Source organism: Panthera onca, chromosome C1 (assembly GCF_046562875.1).
Source record: "Panthera onca isolate mPanOnc1 chromosome C1, mPanOnc1 haplotype 2, whole genome shotgun sequence".
In the NCBI taxonomy this organism is placed as follows: domain Eukaryota; kingdom Metazoa; phylum Chordata; class Mammalia; order Carnivora; family Felidae; genus Panthera; species Panthera onca.
In genome coordinates, this window is record NC_138346.1 from 30,261,596 (window position 1) to 30,276,669 (window position 15,074).

Here is a 15,074-nt window from a genome sequence, read left to right on the forward strand (position 1 = left end):
TGTGTTATATTAAGTAGAAAAGAACCAAGAAGTATGGGTATTATCCCATTAAAAAAAAATCAACAGGGGGCACCAGTGTATCTATTGATCAAGCATATGTATAGATAGATGTTTGCCTCTTAGGTGTGATTATAGGCAAAGTGTAACTGAATATACACTACCAGGCTGCTGACACTGGCTCTCAAGGGGGGATAAAACTGGTCAGGATGTGTTTTTACAGAGACGGGAAAGGTAACTCTTCTTACAGTATAGTTTTATATTGTTTCACCTGTTAGTAAACCATGTATGACTTTTGGTAATTAAAGCAACTAATAAAACTTAAAGAAAAGGTGTAGATAAAAATAATAAATTAGAACACCCAAACTTTAATACTGATTTGTTAATGCCTTGGTATAGTTAAGTTATGTAAAATTGGGTTCCTGCTCTACATACAGTTTTGTAAACTGTTTTAAAATTTTTTCATATTGGACTACCAAGGGAGTAATTTTTCATATAAAACGTCATTTGTCACAGCTGAATCCTTTTTCTAATTTAGGTTGTTTGCAGTTTGTATCATTATAAAGTGTTGTAGCTGTATAGTTTCACAGTAAAATTATTACTGTCACATCTTTAATTTTTCCTTCAAATAGATTCCTAGAAGCAGAATTGGGGATTCTAAGCTTTTGCAGTTTTTAAAAAGTTTTGTGAGGGGCACCTGGTAGCTCAGTCAGTTAAGCATCTGACTCTTGATTTCAGCTCAGGTCACGATCTCATGGTCGTGAGGTCAAGCCCTGCATCACCCTCTGCACTGACCCCACAGAGCCTGCTTGGGATTCTTTCTCTCCTTCTGTCTCTGTCCCTCCCCTGTTCATGTTGTTTTCTCTCTCAAAGTAAATAAATAAAACTTAAAATAGAAAGCTTTTTGATACATGTTGTCAAATATTTTCTTCAGAATTATTTTGTCACATTACCTCTTTCAGCAGTATATGACAATGATAGTTTTTCTACATCTTTATAGTATGAGGTATTAGTTGTTATTTTGCCTTTCCAAATTTGATACAAATTGATTTTTTTACTAAATTTTTTTAAATATTTATTTTTGAGAGACAGAGCACAAGCAGGGGAGGGGCAGAGAGTGAGAGACACAGAATCCAAAGCAGGCTTCAGGCTCTGAGCTCTCAATTCAGAGCCCAATGCGGGGCTCAAACTCAGGAACAGCGAGATCATGGCCTGAGCCGAAGTTGGACACTTAACCGACTGAGCCACCCAGGCGCCCCCAAAATTTGCTTTAATTTGTGTACTTTAGATCAGTGTTTCTCAAGCTTTTTGGCTTTAGAATCAATCCCTTTTCACTCTTAAAAATTATTGAGGACACTCTAAAGCCTTTGTGTATATGAGTTAAATTTATTGATATTTACTGAATTAGAAATTAAAACTCAGAAATTTAAAAAATCCTAATGCATTTAAAGATGACAGCAAAGTCACTACATGTTAACATGTTCTTTTTGTGAAAAATAGCTATATGTTTTCCCAAGAACAGAAATATAATAAGAGCAGCATTATTTTACATTGTTGGGCAAATCTTAATGTGTGGTTTGCTGGGAGACAGCTAGATTCTCCCGTCCACTTCTGCGTTCACTCTGTCGTAATACGTGGTTTTGATTAGTAGATAAAAATATGGCCTTACACATTCGTAGCTGGAAAAGGGAGGAATATTTTACTGGTTTTTAAAAAATAATTATGGATATTCTTGATTCTACACCAAAATTTCACAAGTGGTAGTTTCTTTTCTTCTTCTTTTTCTTTTTTCTGTTGGTTTTTAAGTTTTGCAGTTTTTTTTCTTTTAATGTTTATTTTTGAGAGAGAGTGTGAGAAGAGGGGGATGGCGGATCTGAAGTGGGCTTTGCACTGACGACAGTGAACCTAATGTGGGGCTCAAACTCACAGTCTGTGAGATCTTGACCTGAGCTGAAGTTGGACGCTCAACCAACTGAGCCACTGAGAAGAGGCGTCCTCTTTTTTTTTTTTTTTTTTTTAATGTCTGTTTATTTTGAGTGAGAGAGCAAGTGGAGGGGAGGGGCAGAGAGGGAGAGGGAATCCCAAACAGGCTCCATGCTATCAACTCAGAGCCCGACTCAGGGCTCTCATGACCTGAGTCAAAGTCAAGGGTTAGATGCTTAACCCACTGAGCCACCCAGGCGCCCCCAACAAGTGGTGGGTTTTTATTATTATTTTTTATTATTATTATTTTTAAAAATTTTTAAACGTTTATTTATTTTTGAGACAGAGAGAGACAGAGCATGAACGGGGGAGGGTCAGAGAGAGAGGGAGACACAGAATCTGAAACAGGCTCCAGGCTCTGAGCAGTCAGCACAGAGCCCTATGTGGGGCTCGAACTCACGGACCGCGAGATCATGACCTGAGCCGAAGTCGGACGCTCAACCAACTGAACCACCCAGGCGCCCCAGGTGGTGGGTTTTTAAAGATTAGTTGCAATGTGGAATCTGAAGCCATTATCAAGGAATTTTTGCAAACTGTTACATTAAAATCCATTGATCTACTTTGTACTTTGCATGGATCTTTTTACTCATGCATGATTTTGTAACGTCATGTGTTGGTCATTTGGAAATTAGCGGTTTACCAAGTTAAACATATGTTCCAAATGTTGATGTATTTCGTTACGCAAGATTTAAAAATCACATTCATTGATACTCTCACCAACCTCATCAGAAAAATCTTTTAGAAAGTTGTCATAGACTTAGTGAAGACTTCAGGTTTTCCAAAAAAAAAAAAAAAAAAAAAACCACAAAACCAAAAACAACAACAACAACAAAACAACAACAAGCTTTCAAGTGAAAATGTGAATTTCATAGTTGGGAGCAAATACTGTTCATTGCTTTCTTTGAAGTGACAGTTTCACTGCATTCATTTTAGAAAAAAATGACTGCCAGATACCCAAGTCTTAATAACTGTAGTTTGTCAGTCACTCTTTCGAATAAAAATGGTGTTGGATGACAAAAAAGCAGCTAGTTGAGGTCACAGCTAAAACAGTGGAGCAAGTGTTTTCCTCAAGGCAACCACCATACTTTCTTGGGAGGTATGCAGAGGCGCTTGATGACTTGCCATTGAGTCACAAAGATGTTGGAAAGACGTGTGGTCAAGAATTGAGATTTAGGGGCGCCTAAGTGGCTCAGTTGGTTGAGCATCCGACTTTGGCTTGGGTCATGATCTCGCGGTCTGTGAGTTCAAGCCCTGCGTTGGGCTCTGTGCTGACAGCTTGCTCAGAGCCTGGAGCCTGTTCCAGATTGTCTCCCTTTCTCTCTGTCCCTCCCCCGCTCACACTCTGTCTCTGTCTCTCTCAAAAATAAATAAACATTAAAAAAAAAAAAGAACTGAGATTTAATAAAATCAATAATCTTTAATATACAATTGCTTTGTCAAAGATACTCTTAAAACTTGTTTTTGGCTTTTATTTCACTGCAATTCATGGTGTGAAACCTATAATGACTTCTAGTACAGTTTGGTGCCATTGTTCTGATTCCTGCTGAGGTGCCAGCAGGTTTGCTCACCATGGTTCCCTCCTCCCCCCGCCCCAATCAGTGCAAATGTCAACATGGTGAAATGAGCAAATAATGTCTTAGTATTATTTTGAAGGTAGTGTTGACCTAAGGAACTCTCTAAGAGGGTCTCAGGGACCCCTGGGGATCTATGGACCATACTTGGAGTGAGAACTGCTATTTTGAATTAATAATGTAGCTTTGAGTATTTGTTCGTATGCTTTTTGAACATTTATATGTCTTGTTCTTTTTTCACCTTTTCAGGTTTTTTTCACTCATTTTTATGGAAGTGTTTCTCTTTTTTTATTGATTAGGTAACAGCTTTTTATACATCATATTTGTTGCAAAAACCTCTCCTGCCCATTTGTTATTTGCTTTTAAATATCTATGATAATGATTTTGGAATTTAGGAGTTGAAATCGTTTGTATGTTCTATTTTTTTAGAATTTCTTCCTTTTGAATCAGGTTTATTGTTTTGTTTTGCTTTATTTTGTTTTTTACTTGCTTGGGTTCTCTTCATTCCAAGACTGTGTAATATGTTCACCTATATTTTCTTTTAGTCCTTTTCTTGTCTTATTATTTACATTGCAGTCCTCTATTTGGAATTCATTAGGTATGAGTTTTGAGGCAAAGATCTAACTTTATTTTTTCCCAGATGTTTGCCTCTTATTCCACAATTTACCTACGTCCTCTTCTAAATATTTATACTTTGGATTATCTGTGGGTGCTGATTTTTTTCTTTTAGCTTTTGAAACAAACTATGTTGTGTTGAGGGCAGGTTTTCTATCATTTTGAATTAAAAATTTTTTTTAAGGTTTATTTATTTTTGAGAGAGAGACAGGGTGTGAGCAGGGGAGGGGCAGAGAGGGAGGGGAAGACACAGAATGTGAAGCAGGCTCCCAGCTCTAAGCTGTCAGCACAGAGCCCCACGTGGGGGTCGAACCCACGAACCCTGAGATCATGACCTGAACCAAAGTCAGACGCTTAAGCTTAACTGACTGAGCCACCCAGGCTCTATCATTTTGAACAGAATGAAAACTTATAGAAAATGTATTGTCTTTTTTATTCAAGCATATTACAGGCCTAGGTTTTCAAAACAAAGGTTACTTTGGAGAAGAGAACTTGTAATGCACTGTTGTGACCAAGTGCAGTCTGCATTCATGTCAGCAAAGAATACTTAAAGAAAAATACAGTTTTGTAATCAGCTTTTACAGTTTTGCCTGGGCTGGTTATCTCAGTTAGTTACATTAAAACTAGTGATAATGAAGCCAAGATCAAAGGTTTGCTTTATTGGACAGTTAATTTCACAAGAGAAACACTTCCATCTTAGTACTTATGACTGAGATCTTGACTTTTTCAGAGAAGGTACAGGTGACTTAGTAGAAATTGCTGTTAATTATATAAAAACAGTAAAAGATAATTCATGTCCTAATTTTTGAAAGTGCTTAAATGTAACTTTGTGTTTGAAAGGCCTTGCCTTTTAATATTCTGTCCTGAAGCTAATTCTATTGTGATTACTTGTTTCTGACTTGTTTTTTGTAATTACTATTTTAGTAGAGAGACAGTAATTTACTTTTTAAGGTGACTCGACAGTTTGGATGGTCATCTTGGAACTAGATTTGAGGTTTCTTTATGCCAGTGGCAGTGTGTTATTTAATTTTAAGCATTTATCGTTTGCATTTTGATTAGCCTTTTCTTAATTTCCCTATTTAGCACATATAAACTCATTTAAATTATAGAAGCAACTTGTGAGGTCCTTTTTAACATAAGTGTCTAATGAAGATGGTCTTTTGATTTTAGGAGGTTTAAGAGGGAAGACCATACTAGTTATGAAGGTATCTAAAGTCTCATAGAAGTATGAGTATATTAAAGTTATGTGTGTTAGGCTGTACAACATCAGTATTTATCAAGGTATCTAATTAAAGTCTCATTGCGTTATCAGTATATTGAAGTTATGGATGTTAGGCTGTGTAACATCAGTATTAAGACCTTTTCAAGATACAAAACTTCTATAAAGGTAAAACATCTATGTTGGAAGCTAGTAATTATCCAATCATTAAAAACAGTAGCATTTAATAAAATAAGTGATTGTTCATACCATATTTCTCTATTTTTCCCCTTTAAACTTGTTTTTCAAAATGTCACAAAATGTGCCAGCTCTTGTGTAAAAGAACTAAAAGGAACTCCAAGCCACATCAGGTTATTGCCATCTTACCCTTCCCTCTTCCTGCAGAGGGCACGAGCCAGTCAATGGCCCTGCTTGGGGGGAGTGGAGTCCTTTTTTTGGAGGTGTTGGGAAAGGGGATGAAGTGTCTGCCTTTGACAGTTTATTCTAAGGCCCTTCTTTGTTGAAGTATAGAGTGCTTTCACCAGTACCTTTTGATTTCTTTCTTACCTGAACATACATTAGCCTTCCTTACCTACCATTGTCAAGATGTTTTGGGTTTCCCTGACATTATATATGTCAGAATGTATGATGTTTAACGTATAACGTTTTGATACTTCAGAAATTCTACCTTTTTGGCAGGGGGGTACTTTAATCCCTGCTTATGTTGTGTGTAGTCTGTAAAATGTCTGACAGAAGAATTTCATCTTCGGAATATAGCTTTTTGTTATAACGTCATTATTTTAACCTGAGTGTATGTCATGTATTCATTATTTATTTTTGCCAGAACAGGGATGAAACTCATCAGGAGGCATTTTATGTACACTGTGATAGCAGGTGCTGTAGGTTTTTGTGTTATGCATTTTGGGTAGCTTTTTTTTTTTTTTTTTCCTAAATTTTAAGTAAGAATACATTTATTCTCACCTGCCATATCCTCTCCTCTGTCCCAGGGTTGGACTGGTCGGAAGAGAGTGGAGAGGAACCGGAGGACTCTGAGCAGGCCTCGCCATACCAGGTGGCATGGTCCATCCGAGAAACCCTCAGATATGAAAGACACACGTAAGTCTTCCTTTTGTTTTCATTCTTTAATTACCCCTGCTGTGGCCCGATTTTTCATTCTATATGCTAATGTTTGTTTATTTCGTTGGATCTAGTTTTGTTGTAATGGAGGTGAAATAGATTCTACTTGGGAAGAAACGTACTATATTGTTGGAGGAGAGCTACGCTTCAGTTGAATTGGGAAATTCGTTTCTGTACCTTTCCCATTTATCACTGAAGGAACCAATTATAATAGAATTTAGAGTGGAAAAGGGACTTTAGAGATTACCTAGTCTCATTTCCTCATTTTACAGAAGAGGAAACCAAGGCCCAGACAGGTTGAGGAACTTGGCTGTGGTCCCAGGGCTACTTGGAGTCCCACTTTCTGACGTATCTGGATCTTCTTTGGCTGTGCTCTTATAGTTAGCTGGAAAATCAGTGGTTTTTACTTAATCTGTCTTCCACAAGATTGATCCATTCTTTGATATTTCTTAAGTGCTGAATATTTTTTTTTTTTTTAATTTTTTAACGTTTATTTATTTTTGAGACAGAGACAGAGCATGAACAGGGAAGGGGCAGAGAGAGAGGGAGACACAGAATCTGAAACAGGCTCCAGGCTCTGAGCTGTCAGCATAGAGCCCGACGCGGGGCTCGAACTCACGGACCATGAGATCATGACCTGAGCCGAAGTTGGATGCTTAACCGACCGAGCCACCCAGGCGCCCCGAGTGCTGAATATTTTTAAACTTTTTTTTGTTTTATTTTTGAGAGAGAGAGAGAGAGAGCGTGAGCACGCAAGTGGGGGGGCGGGGCAGAGAGAGAGGGAGACAGAGAATCCAAAGCAGGCTCTAGGCTCCAAGCTGTCTACTTAGAGCTGATGTGGGGCTCGAACCCATGAACCGTGAGATCATGACCTGAGCCGAAGTCAGACGCTTAACCGACTGAGCCACCCAGGCACCCCAAGCGCTGAGTATTTCTAATTTGCTAAAATGTTTTTCAAGATAATCTCTTTGAAGGTTCTTGGTATCTGCCTTATGAGAAAGCTGTAGGTTGATTAACACACAGCCCCTTCCTTGATAGTGAGAAAGCTCGTTCTGTTTCAGGGGACTGCCTTAGGGATTCACTTGGTACAGTTAACCATACTGAAATAGATCCCTGTCTGTGGAGCCAAAGATGACTCTCAGACTCAGCTAATTGTTATTATTTTTTAAGTATTGTGGTTTGAATAGATGTTTGGCAAGATAGAGGGGAGGCCAGCTATCTGCCCGCGGCTGACTCCTAGAATTCCACAGTGTTGTTGTACGGACATATATTCTCTAGGGTCTGGTTTTTTTTAGTTTATAGGCTTAATATGTGATCTGTTAGTACAGCCAGAAATAATTAGGCTTAGGGAACTGATTCGTTAGAGACTAATGTACAAACCAAAATGCCAGTTCAAATTGAGAAATAATCATAAAGTAGTACAAATGTTGACGAAGCCAGCCTACATGGGGAGCTTATTTGGGCCTGGAACTAACTAGAGCAAGGGGAACTAGTTGGATTTCTTGACGGCCAGTCATCCTCGCCTCCACAACTCCCAGACAGTATCAGAGAATGCTGTACTTTTTTTTCTGTCTCAAAGGTCCCATTTTATGTGTCATTCAAGACTGCTTGCTTACCATTAGTGAATTCTTTTTTTTTTTCAGAGAGAGTACAGTTGAACTCACACCTTTGTAATTACAGCTCCGATCCGTCATGCTTCCTAAGGTTGATGTTCCTATGAGCTTAACTTGATTTGGGATATTTTGAATTAATTTTCCAAATTGCTGTAAATGAGGGAACATAAGTCAGTGCTTAGCACAATGCCCTATACATGGGAAATGATTGATTAATGGTAGTTAAGATTCCTGTTGGAATTCTCAGGATGACCTGAACATCAATATTAGGCACATTTGCTCTTGATTAGGAGCAATGTATATTGTTGCTGCCTTCTATTCTTTCTTTCTTTCTTTCTTTTTTTTTTTTTTTTTTTTTTGAGAGACTGAGAGCATGTGCGAACAGGGCAGGGGCAAAGAGAGAGGGAGAGAGAGAATCCCAAGCAGGCTCTCACTGTCAGTGTGGAGCCTGATGCAGGGCTGGAACTCAAACCGTGAGATCGTAACCTGAGCTGAAACCAAGAGTCAGTCGCTTAACCAACTGAACCACCCAGGTGCCCCTGTTTCTGCCCTCAATTTCTTACAGAGTTTTTGGAATATTTCTGTTGTTTTAGACTTGAGACCATCAAGTTTTTCTTCATCTCTGTAGCATTTTACTCTCTTGGTCACTTTTGCTAGCTGGCTTGCTCTCTGATTTACCACAATACTCTTTTCCTGGTTCTCCTTTTCCTTCAGGATATTTGCCTTCTTTTTATAAGTACCCATCCTCACTTCTTGTCCAGCAGGCACTTTAATCTTTTCCCTTCATTCATCCATCCATCCATTCATTCATTCACTCACTCAGCATATTCTCGTCAAAGTCTTGTGATCTGGGAATGGACACACCATATGGTCTCCCTTGGGTGAAACTTGGATTGGCCTGGTTTGGCATGCTTTCGTTGTCTGCATCTCCACCGTCTGTATCTGCCACTGTGCCCTCTCGTGGGGACCTTTGTCCTGTATTTAAACTACCCAGGGAACAACTTTATTTCAGTTTCGTCTTGCAGCTACTTGTCATTTATTGTACCTTGTGGTTAAGTGTAGTAGAAAATGGACAGCTGTAGAAAATTGGCCCTACCTAGCCTGTGCATTGTATCTTCAAGAAGTTTTGCCATTTAAAATTACTCAAAAGTTTTTACCTCTTAAGATTGTTCAGTGAGTTCATTGAGTTTTTGGAATTTTGGAAGAAAAACCGATAGTGTTCTGATCACCGTTCTCCACAAACCCCTCCCCTCCCCAGAACTTTTTCATGAGTTTTCTTGCTAAACTAGGATTATACTTGAAGAAATTTTAGGGAAAAGTTTGGCCTTGTTTTGTTTTGTTCTTTTTAAAGACTTTATTTTTGAAGTTTTATTTATTTTGAGAGAGAGAGAGAACAGAATCAGGGAGGAACAGAGACAGAGGGAGAAGGAGAGAATCTCAAACAGGCTCCACACTGTTCAGTGCAGAGCCTGATGCGAAGTTTGACCCCACGAACCATGAGATCATGACCTGAGCGGAAATCAAGAGTTGGACACTTAACTGACTGAGCCACCCAGGAGCCCCTGTTTCATTTTCTTAAGTAAGCTCTACGCCCAATGTGGGCCTTGAATTCACAACCGGAGATCAAGAGTCACATGCTGTACCCGCTGTGTTGGTCAAGGTGCCCTGGTTTTGTTTTGTAAAAGATTTCTTGGTTACTTAGTCTGACTGTAGACACATGTGCTAAAAGAGTTCTCTCAGGCTCTTCCTGAGGTCTCAGTAGCAGAAATAAGTCGGTATGTTAAATATATTTTTAAGGAACAGTAATTACCTAGTAACTGCTTACCTTTTCATATTTCTAATGGTATGTTTGATAGAAAACCGTTCTTAATTTTAATGAGGACAAGTTATTAGTCTTTTCTTTATGGTTAGTGTATTTGTGACTCTTTTAAACAATCATTGCTTACCCCCCTGTCATAAAGCTACATATCTTCTGGAAGCTTTATTATTTTACTGGCAATCAATCTTTGTGAAATTTTTTTTTGTATGTTTTGTACATGATGTGAGGTAGTAATAAGGACCGTTTTTTTTTCCATGTGGATTTTCTATTTAATCAACACTATATTGAAAACACTGTAATTGGGTTGGAGCCCTTGACATGTATATGTATGTCTATTTGTGTATTTTATTTCATTTTTTATTTATTTAATTTTATTTAACTTTATTTAAAAAAATTTTTTTTAATGTTTATTTTTGAGAGAGTGAGAGAGAGACAGAGCACGAATGGGGGAGGGGCAGAGAGAGAGGGAGACACAGAATCCGAAGCAGGCTCCAGGCTCCGAGCTTCCAGCACAGAGCCTGACGTAGGGCTTGAACCCACAGACCACGAGATCATGACCTGAGCCGAAGTCAGACACTTTACCCGATGACTGAGCCACCCAGGCGCCCCTGCATTTTCTTTTATTTTTAATGTTTATTTTGAGAGAGAGAGGGAGAGGGAGAGACAGAACCCCAAGTAGTCTCCACCCTGTCACCGCAGAGCCCGATGCGAGGCTCAAACTCATGAACCATGAGATCGTGACCTGAGCCGGAATCAAGAGTTGGACACTTAACTGACTGTGCCACCCTGGCACCCCTATGTGTGCATTTTCTATTCTTTTTCATTTATCTGCTTAAAGAACCAGTTTTGGGTTTCATTGATTCTCTGTTAGCTTTATGTCATTGCTTTCTGTTCTTTACTTTTTCCTTCTCTTCTATTCTTTTACTCCTTCCTTCTTTGTTTTAGTTTGTCTTTTTCAAGTTTTTTAATGCTTATCTATTTTGAGAGAGAGAGCATGCGTGTGCGTGCACAAGTGAAGGAGGGGCAGATCTTTTTCAAGTTTTTAAGGTGATAAATTAGTTAAATCTGAGATCTTCCTTGTTTTCTTTTCCTTTTTTTTTCTTTTAAGTTTATTTATTTATTTTGAGAGAGAGAGGGAGAGCGGAGAGGGTGCGCACACACAAGTAGGGGAGGAACAGAGAAAGAGGAAGAGAGAAGGAATCCCAAGTAGGCTCTGGAGTCTTCTGTGCAGAGCCCGATGCGGGGCTTGAACTCATGAAACGTGAGATCATGACCTGAGCCGAAATCAAGAGTCTGCCACTTAACTGACTGAGTCACCCAGGCACCCCAATCTTCCTTGCATCTAACATAGACGCTTGTTGCTATATGTTTCCCTCTACATATGTTATAACCCCCATAATACATTGCTGTTGTCTTAAGCAGTTAGTTCTCTTTTAAGGAGATTTCAAAGAAAAATAACTCTTTTGTGTTTATCCACATATTTATAATTTCTAGGGCTCTTTATTTTTTGAATAGTTCCATATTTCCATCTGATGTCATTTTCTTTCTGTATGAATGGTTTACTTCCCCTCTGGCAACCACTAGTTGGTCATATTTATGGGTTCATTTCTGCTTTGTTTTGTTTTTTAGATTCCACATATAAGTGAAATGATACGGTATTTGTCTTTCTCTGACTTACTTCACTTAGCATAATACCCTGTAGGTCCACCATGGTTTTGCAAATGTGTGCCTTCATTTTTGAAAGATATTAATCCTAAGTTAACCATTTTTCTTTCAGTACTTAAGGGTGTTGCTCACGTGGATTGCATTATTTCTGATTAAGAAGTCAGCTGTCATTCACATCTTGGGTCCAAGGAGCATTATGTATCTTTTTTTCTCTGAGTTTTGACGTTTTTTTCTTTATCAGTAGTTTTTTTAAAAAAATTTTTTAATGTTTATTTTTGAGAGAGAGAGAGAGAGAGGCAGAGAGAAAGGGAGACACAATCTGAAGCAGGCGCTAGGCTCTGCACTGTCAGCACAGAGCCCAACACGGGGCTCGAACTCACTGACAGCAAGATCATGACCTGAGCCAACATTGGACACTTAACCGACTGAGCCACCCAGGCGCCCCTCTTTATCAGTAGTTTTAAACCGTTTGTGTAGTTAATTTTTTTTCTGTTTCTAGTGTTTGGGGTTCATTGACCTTTTGGATCTGTATGTTTATAATTATGAAATTTAGAAAAATTTTGGCCAAGATTTCTTCAATTATTTTTCTTCCCCCTTCTATGTAAGAGACTTGATACACATATTTTAGACTGCTTGAAATTATCCCACAGCTTATTGATGTTCTGTTCACTTGTTTTTTTCCTCTCTCTGTTCCATTTTGGAAAGTTTCCATTGCAATCTTCAGGTTTGTTAATCTTTTCTCTGTGGCACCTCATCAACCATCAATCCCATTCAGTGTAGTTTTCATATTAGATACTGTATTTTTCATCTCTAGAAGTTTGTTTTGGGTCTTCTTTATATTGTCCATGTCTCTCCTTGACACGGTCATGATGACTCTACCTTCTCAAACATGTGAAATATAGTTATAATTGTCCGTTGATTCCTGATTTACTAAAAGTTTTATTTATTTATTTTGAGAGAGAGAGAGAGAGAGAGAGAGTGGGAGGAACGGAGGGAGAGAGAATCTCAAGCAGGCTCCGCACTGTCAGTACAGAGCCCCACGCGGAGCTTGAACTCAAAAACTGTGATACCACGACCTGAGCCAAAACCAAGAGTCGAATGCCCAATCCACTGAGCCATTTAGGCGCCCCCTGGTAGTTTTTAATTAGATGTCAGACATTGTTAATTTTACTTATTTGATTCTGGTATTTTGTCATCTTTAAAGAGCTTTGTTTTGGGAGATGGTTGTTTCTTAGAAGCAGCTTTTGAGCCTTGCTTTTTAAACTTTGTGAAATGGGACCACAACAGCCTTTAGTTTAGGGCTGATTTCACCCCACTAACTGAGGCATACGCTCCTGAGTAGTCTACCCCGTGCCCTGCATATTGCGGGTTTTTCCGCTTGGGATAGTGGGAACACAAACTAACCCTGGCCCTGCGTGTGCTGCTGGGATTTGTTGGGCCTCCTCTTTTCAGGTGGTTCTTTCCTGGCCTCCAGTATTTCCCACACTCCTGTACTGATCGCAGGACTCAAGTGAGGAACTGAGGGGAATCCTCTGTAGATCTGCAGAGTGCTTCTCTCTGTGCACCGGTCTCCTCCCAGTACTCTGTCCTGCTAATTCTCGCATTTCTTGGGTAGTAGATGTGGGTGAGCACACCAAGTAGTATCCTGTGTCTGAAATATCATTGTGAGGTACGGGCTAGAGAACAAATTCATGCCCGCAGCATATAAGTTGATGTTGAAGTTATAAAAACAAATGAGAATTTCTAAAAATGGAGTGATGACTGGAAAGAGAATAGAAGAAAATGGGGAAAATAACAGGAGGAAGCAAGGAAGTAGGAACTTTTAACATGAAAAGAAAAGAGGAATAAATTGTGTTGTTTTGCAGAAGAGATGTATAGTAAGGTAGGATTGAGAAATAATTAAATAATTAACCCAGATTGGATATGTCCTTTATTATATACTGCTAGAGTCAATTTGCTAATATTTTTTGCCTCTGGGATCATTAATAAGCTTTTCCTATAATTTTCCTTTTGTCATATTTCCCCTTATTTTTGGTATCAAGCTTAGGGTACTTGTATTAAAGGAGACTATTCCCCTCTTTTCTGACATCTGGAGTATTTTGTGTGTAATTAGAATTAGTTTTTCTTTGGGTATTGATAGAACTCATGGTAAAACTGTTTAGGCTAGTTAATGGATATAGGTGTATCTCATATGCGTGTGTGTGTGTGTGTGTGTGTATGTTTACTACTTATTTTTAGTAAGAGAGAGTGCATGTGTGCAGGGGAGGGGCAGAGAGAGAGGGAAACAGAGAAGCTCAAGGAGGCTCCACACTGTCAGCAGAGCCGGACATAGGTCTTGAATTTATAAACCATGAGTTCATGACCTGAGCCGAAATCAAGAGTCAGATGCTTAACTGACTGAGCCACCCAGTATTCCTAGGTTTCTATATTTAATAATAGTAGCTATAGTTGTATTCTAATTTCAGATAAGTCTTTTCTTTTCATTCTCCTAACAACCTTGGGAGCTAGACATCCCAGCTCTCTCTCTTTTTTAAATGTTTATTTATTTATTTTTGAGACAACACAAGCAGGGATGGGGCAGAGAGAGAGGGGGAGACAGAGAATCCAAAGCAAGCTCTAGAGCCTGACGCAGGGCTCGAACTCCTGAACCGTGAGATCGTGACCTGAGCCGAAGTCGGACGCTTAACCGACTGAGCCACCCAGGCGCCCCAAGCCCCAGGTCTCTTTTATTTCACAGATAAGGAAGGAAGGTAACATACCAAGAATGCAGTAGGTGCCAGGCCTTGTCACTGCTGGTCAATGACGGACACTGGCCTTTCTCTGCCCAGTTTGCTACTCTTTCTCCGCAACCAGGTGTGAAATACTAATGTCACAACATCTTAGAATTGGGAGGCATGTTGGGAGATTTTCTGGTTAAGGACCATGCCAGGGGTGGTCTGTGGACCTGTGCAGGTCTGCAAACTGCTGCTTCCTGGTCCGCAACAAGATAAGCCTGGAAATTCCGTATAAGCTTTCAATACTTTTGTGATGCTGGAACCCGCCTCAACATCCAGGTGCTTCTCTCCATTCACTGTACACTTGAGAACTGCTGGGCTAGTCTCTCCTCCCTGCTATAATATAATGGAGTCTTTTCAAATAACAGCTTTGGCAAATGATTATCTACCTGAGCTTTACTTTCCCTTTAAGACTTGTTGTTTCTCCTCTCTTTTTTCTATTAATAGCCCTTCCATTCTCCTAGTTATGCAAGTTCAAAGTCATTGAGTCATTATTGGTTTTCTTATCCTTTATATCCAGTCACCAAATTGAGTTAATTCTTTTACGATAATGGCCCTTATATGCCTTGTTCTTTCTATTATCTCTGTGCCCTTTTACTTACAGTCACTCCCTTGTCCTTCAGTTGCTGGTTTTGGGCTATGAAATCTGTACTCCTTCCCTAACTGTGTTCCTGTTGATCATGTCCAATGGTTTTCCCACTG

At 39.2% G+C, this 15,074-nt stretch overlaps 1 protein-coding gene across 6 annotated transcripts in view; it reads left to right on the plus strand.

Annotated features, from left to right (window-relative positions):
- The window catches only part of INO80D (INO80 complex subunit D), a 72,003-nt gene that overhangs the window by 27,134 nt on the left and 29,795 nt on the right, over positions 1 to 15,074 (plus strand). For all 6 annotated transcript variants that reach the window (XM_060623157.3, XM_060623161.3, XM_060623156.3 and 3 more), the window contains one exon: positions 6,372 to 6,480. In XM_060623157.3, the coding sequence (XP_060479140.1) occupies positions 6,372 to 6,480 (109 nt within the window). The remainder of the gene's footprint in view (positions 1 to 6,371; positions 6,481 to 15,074) is intronic.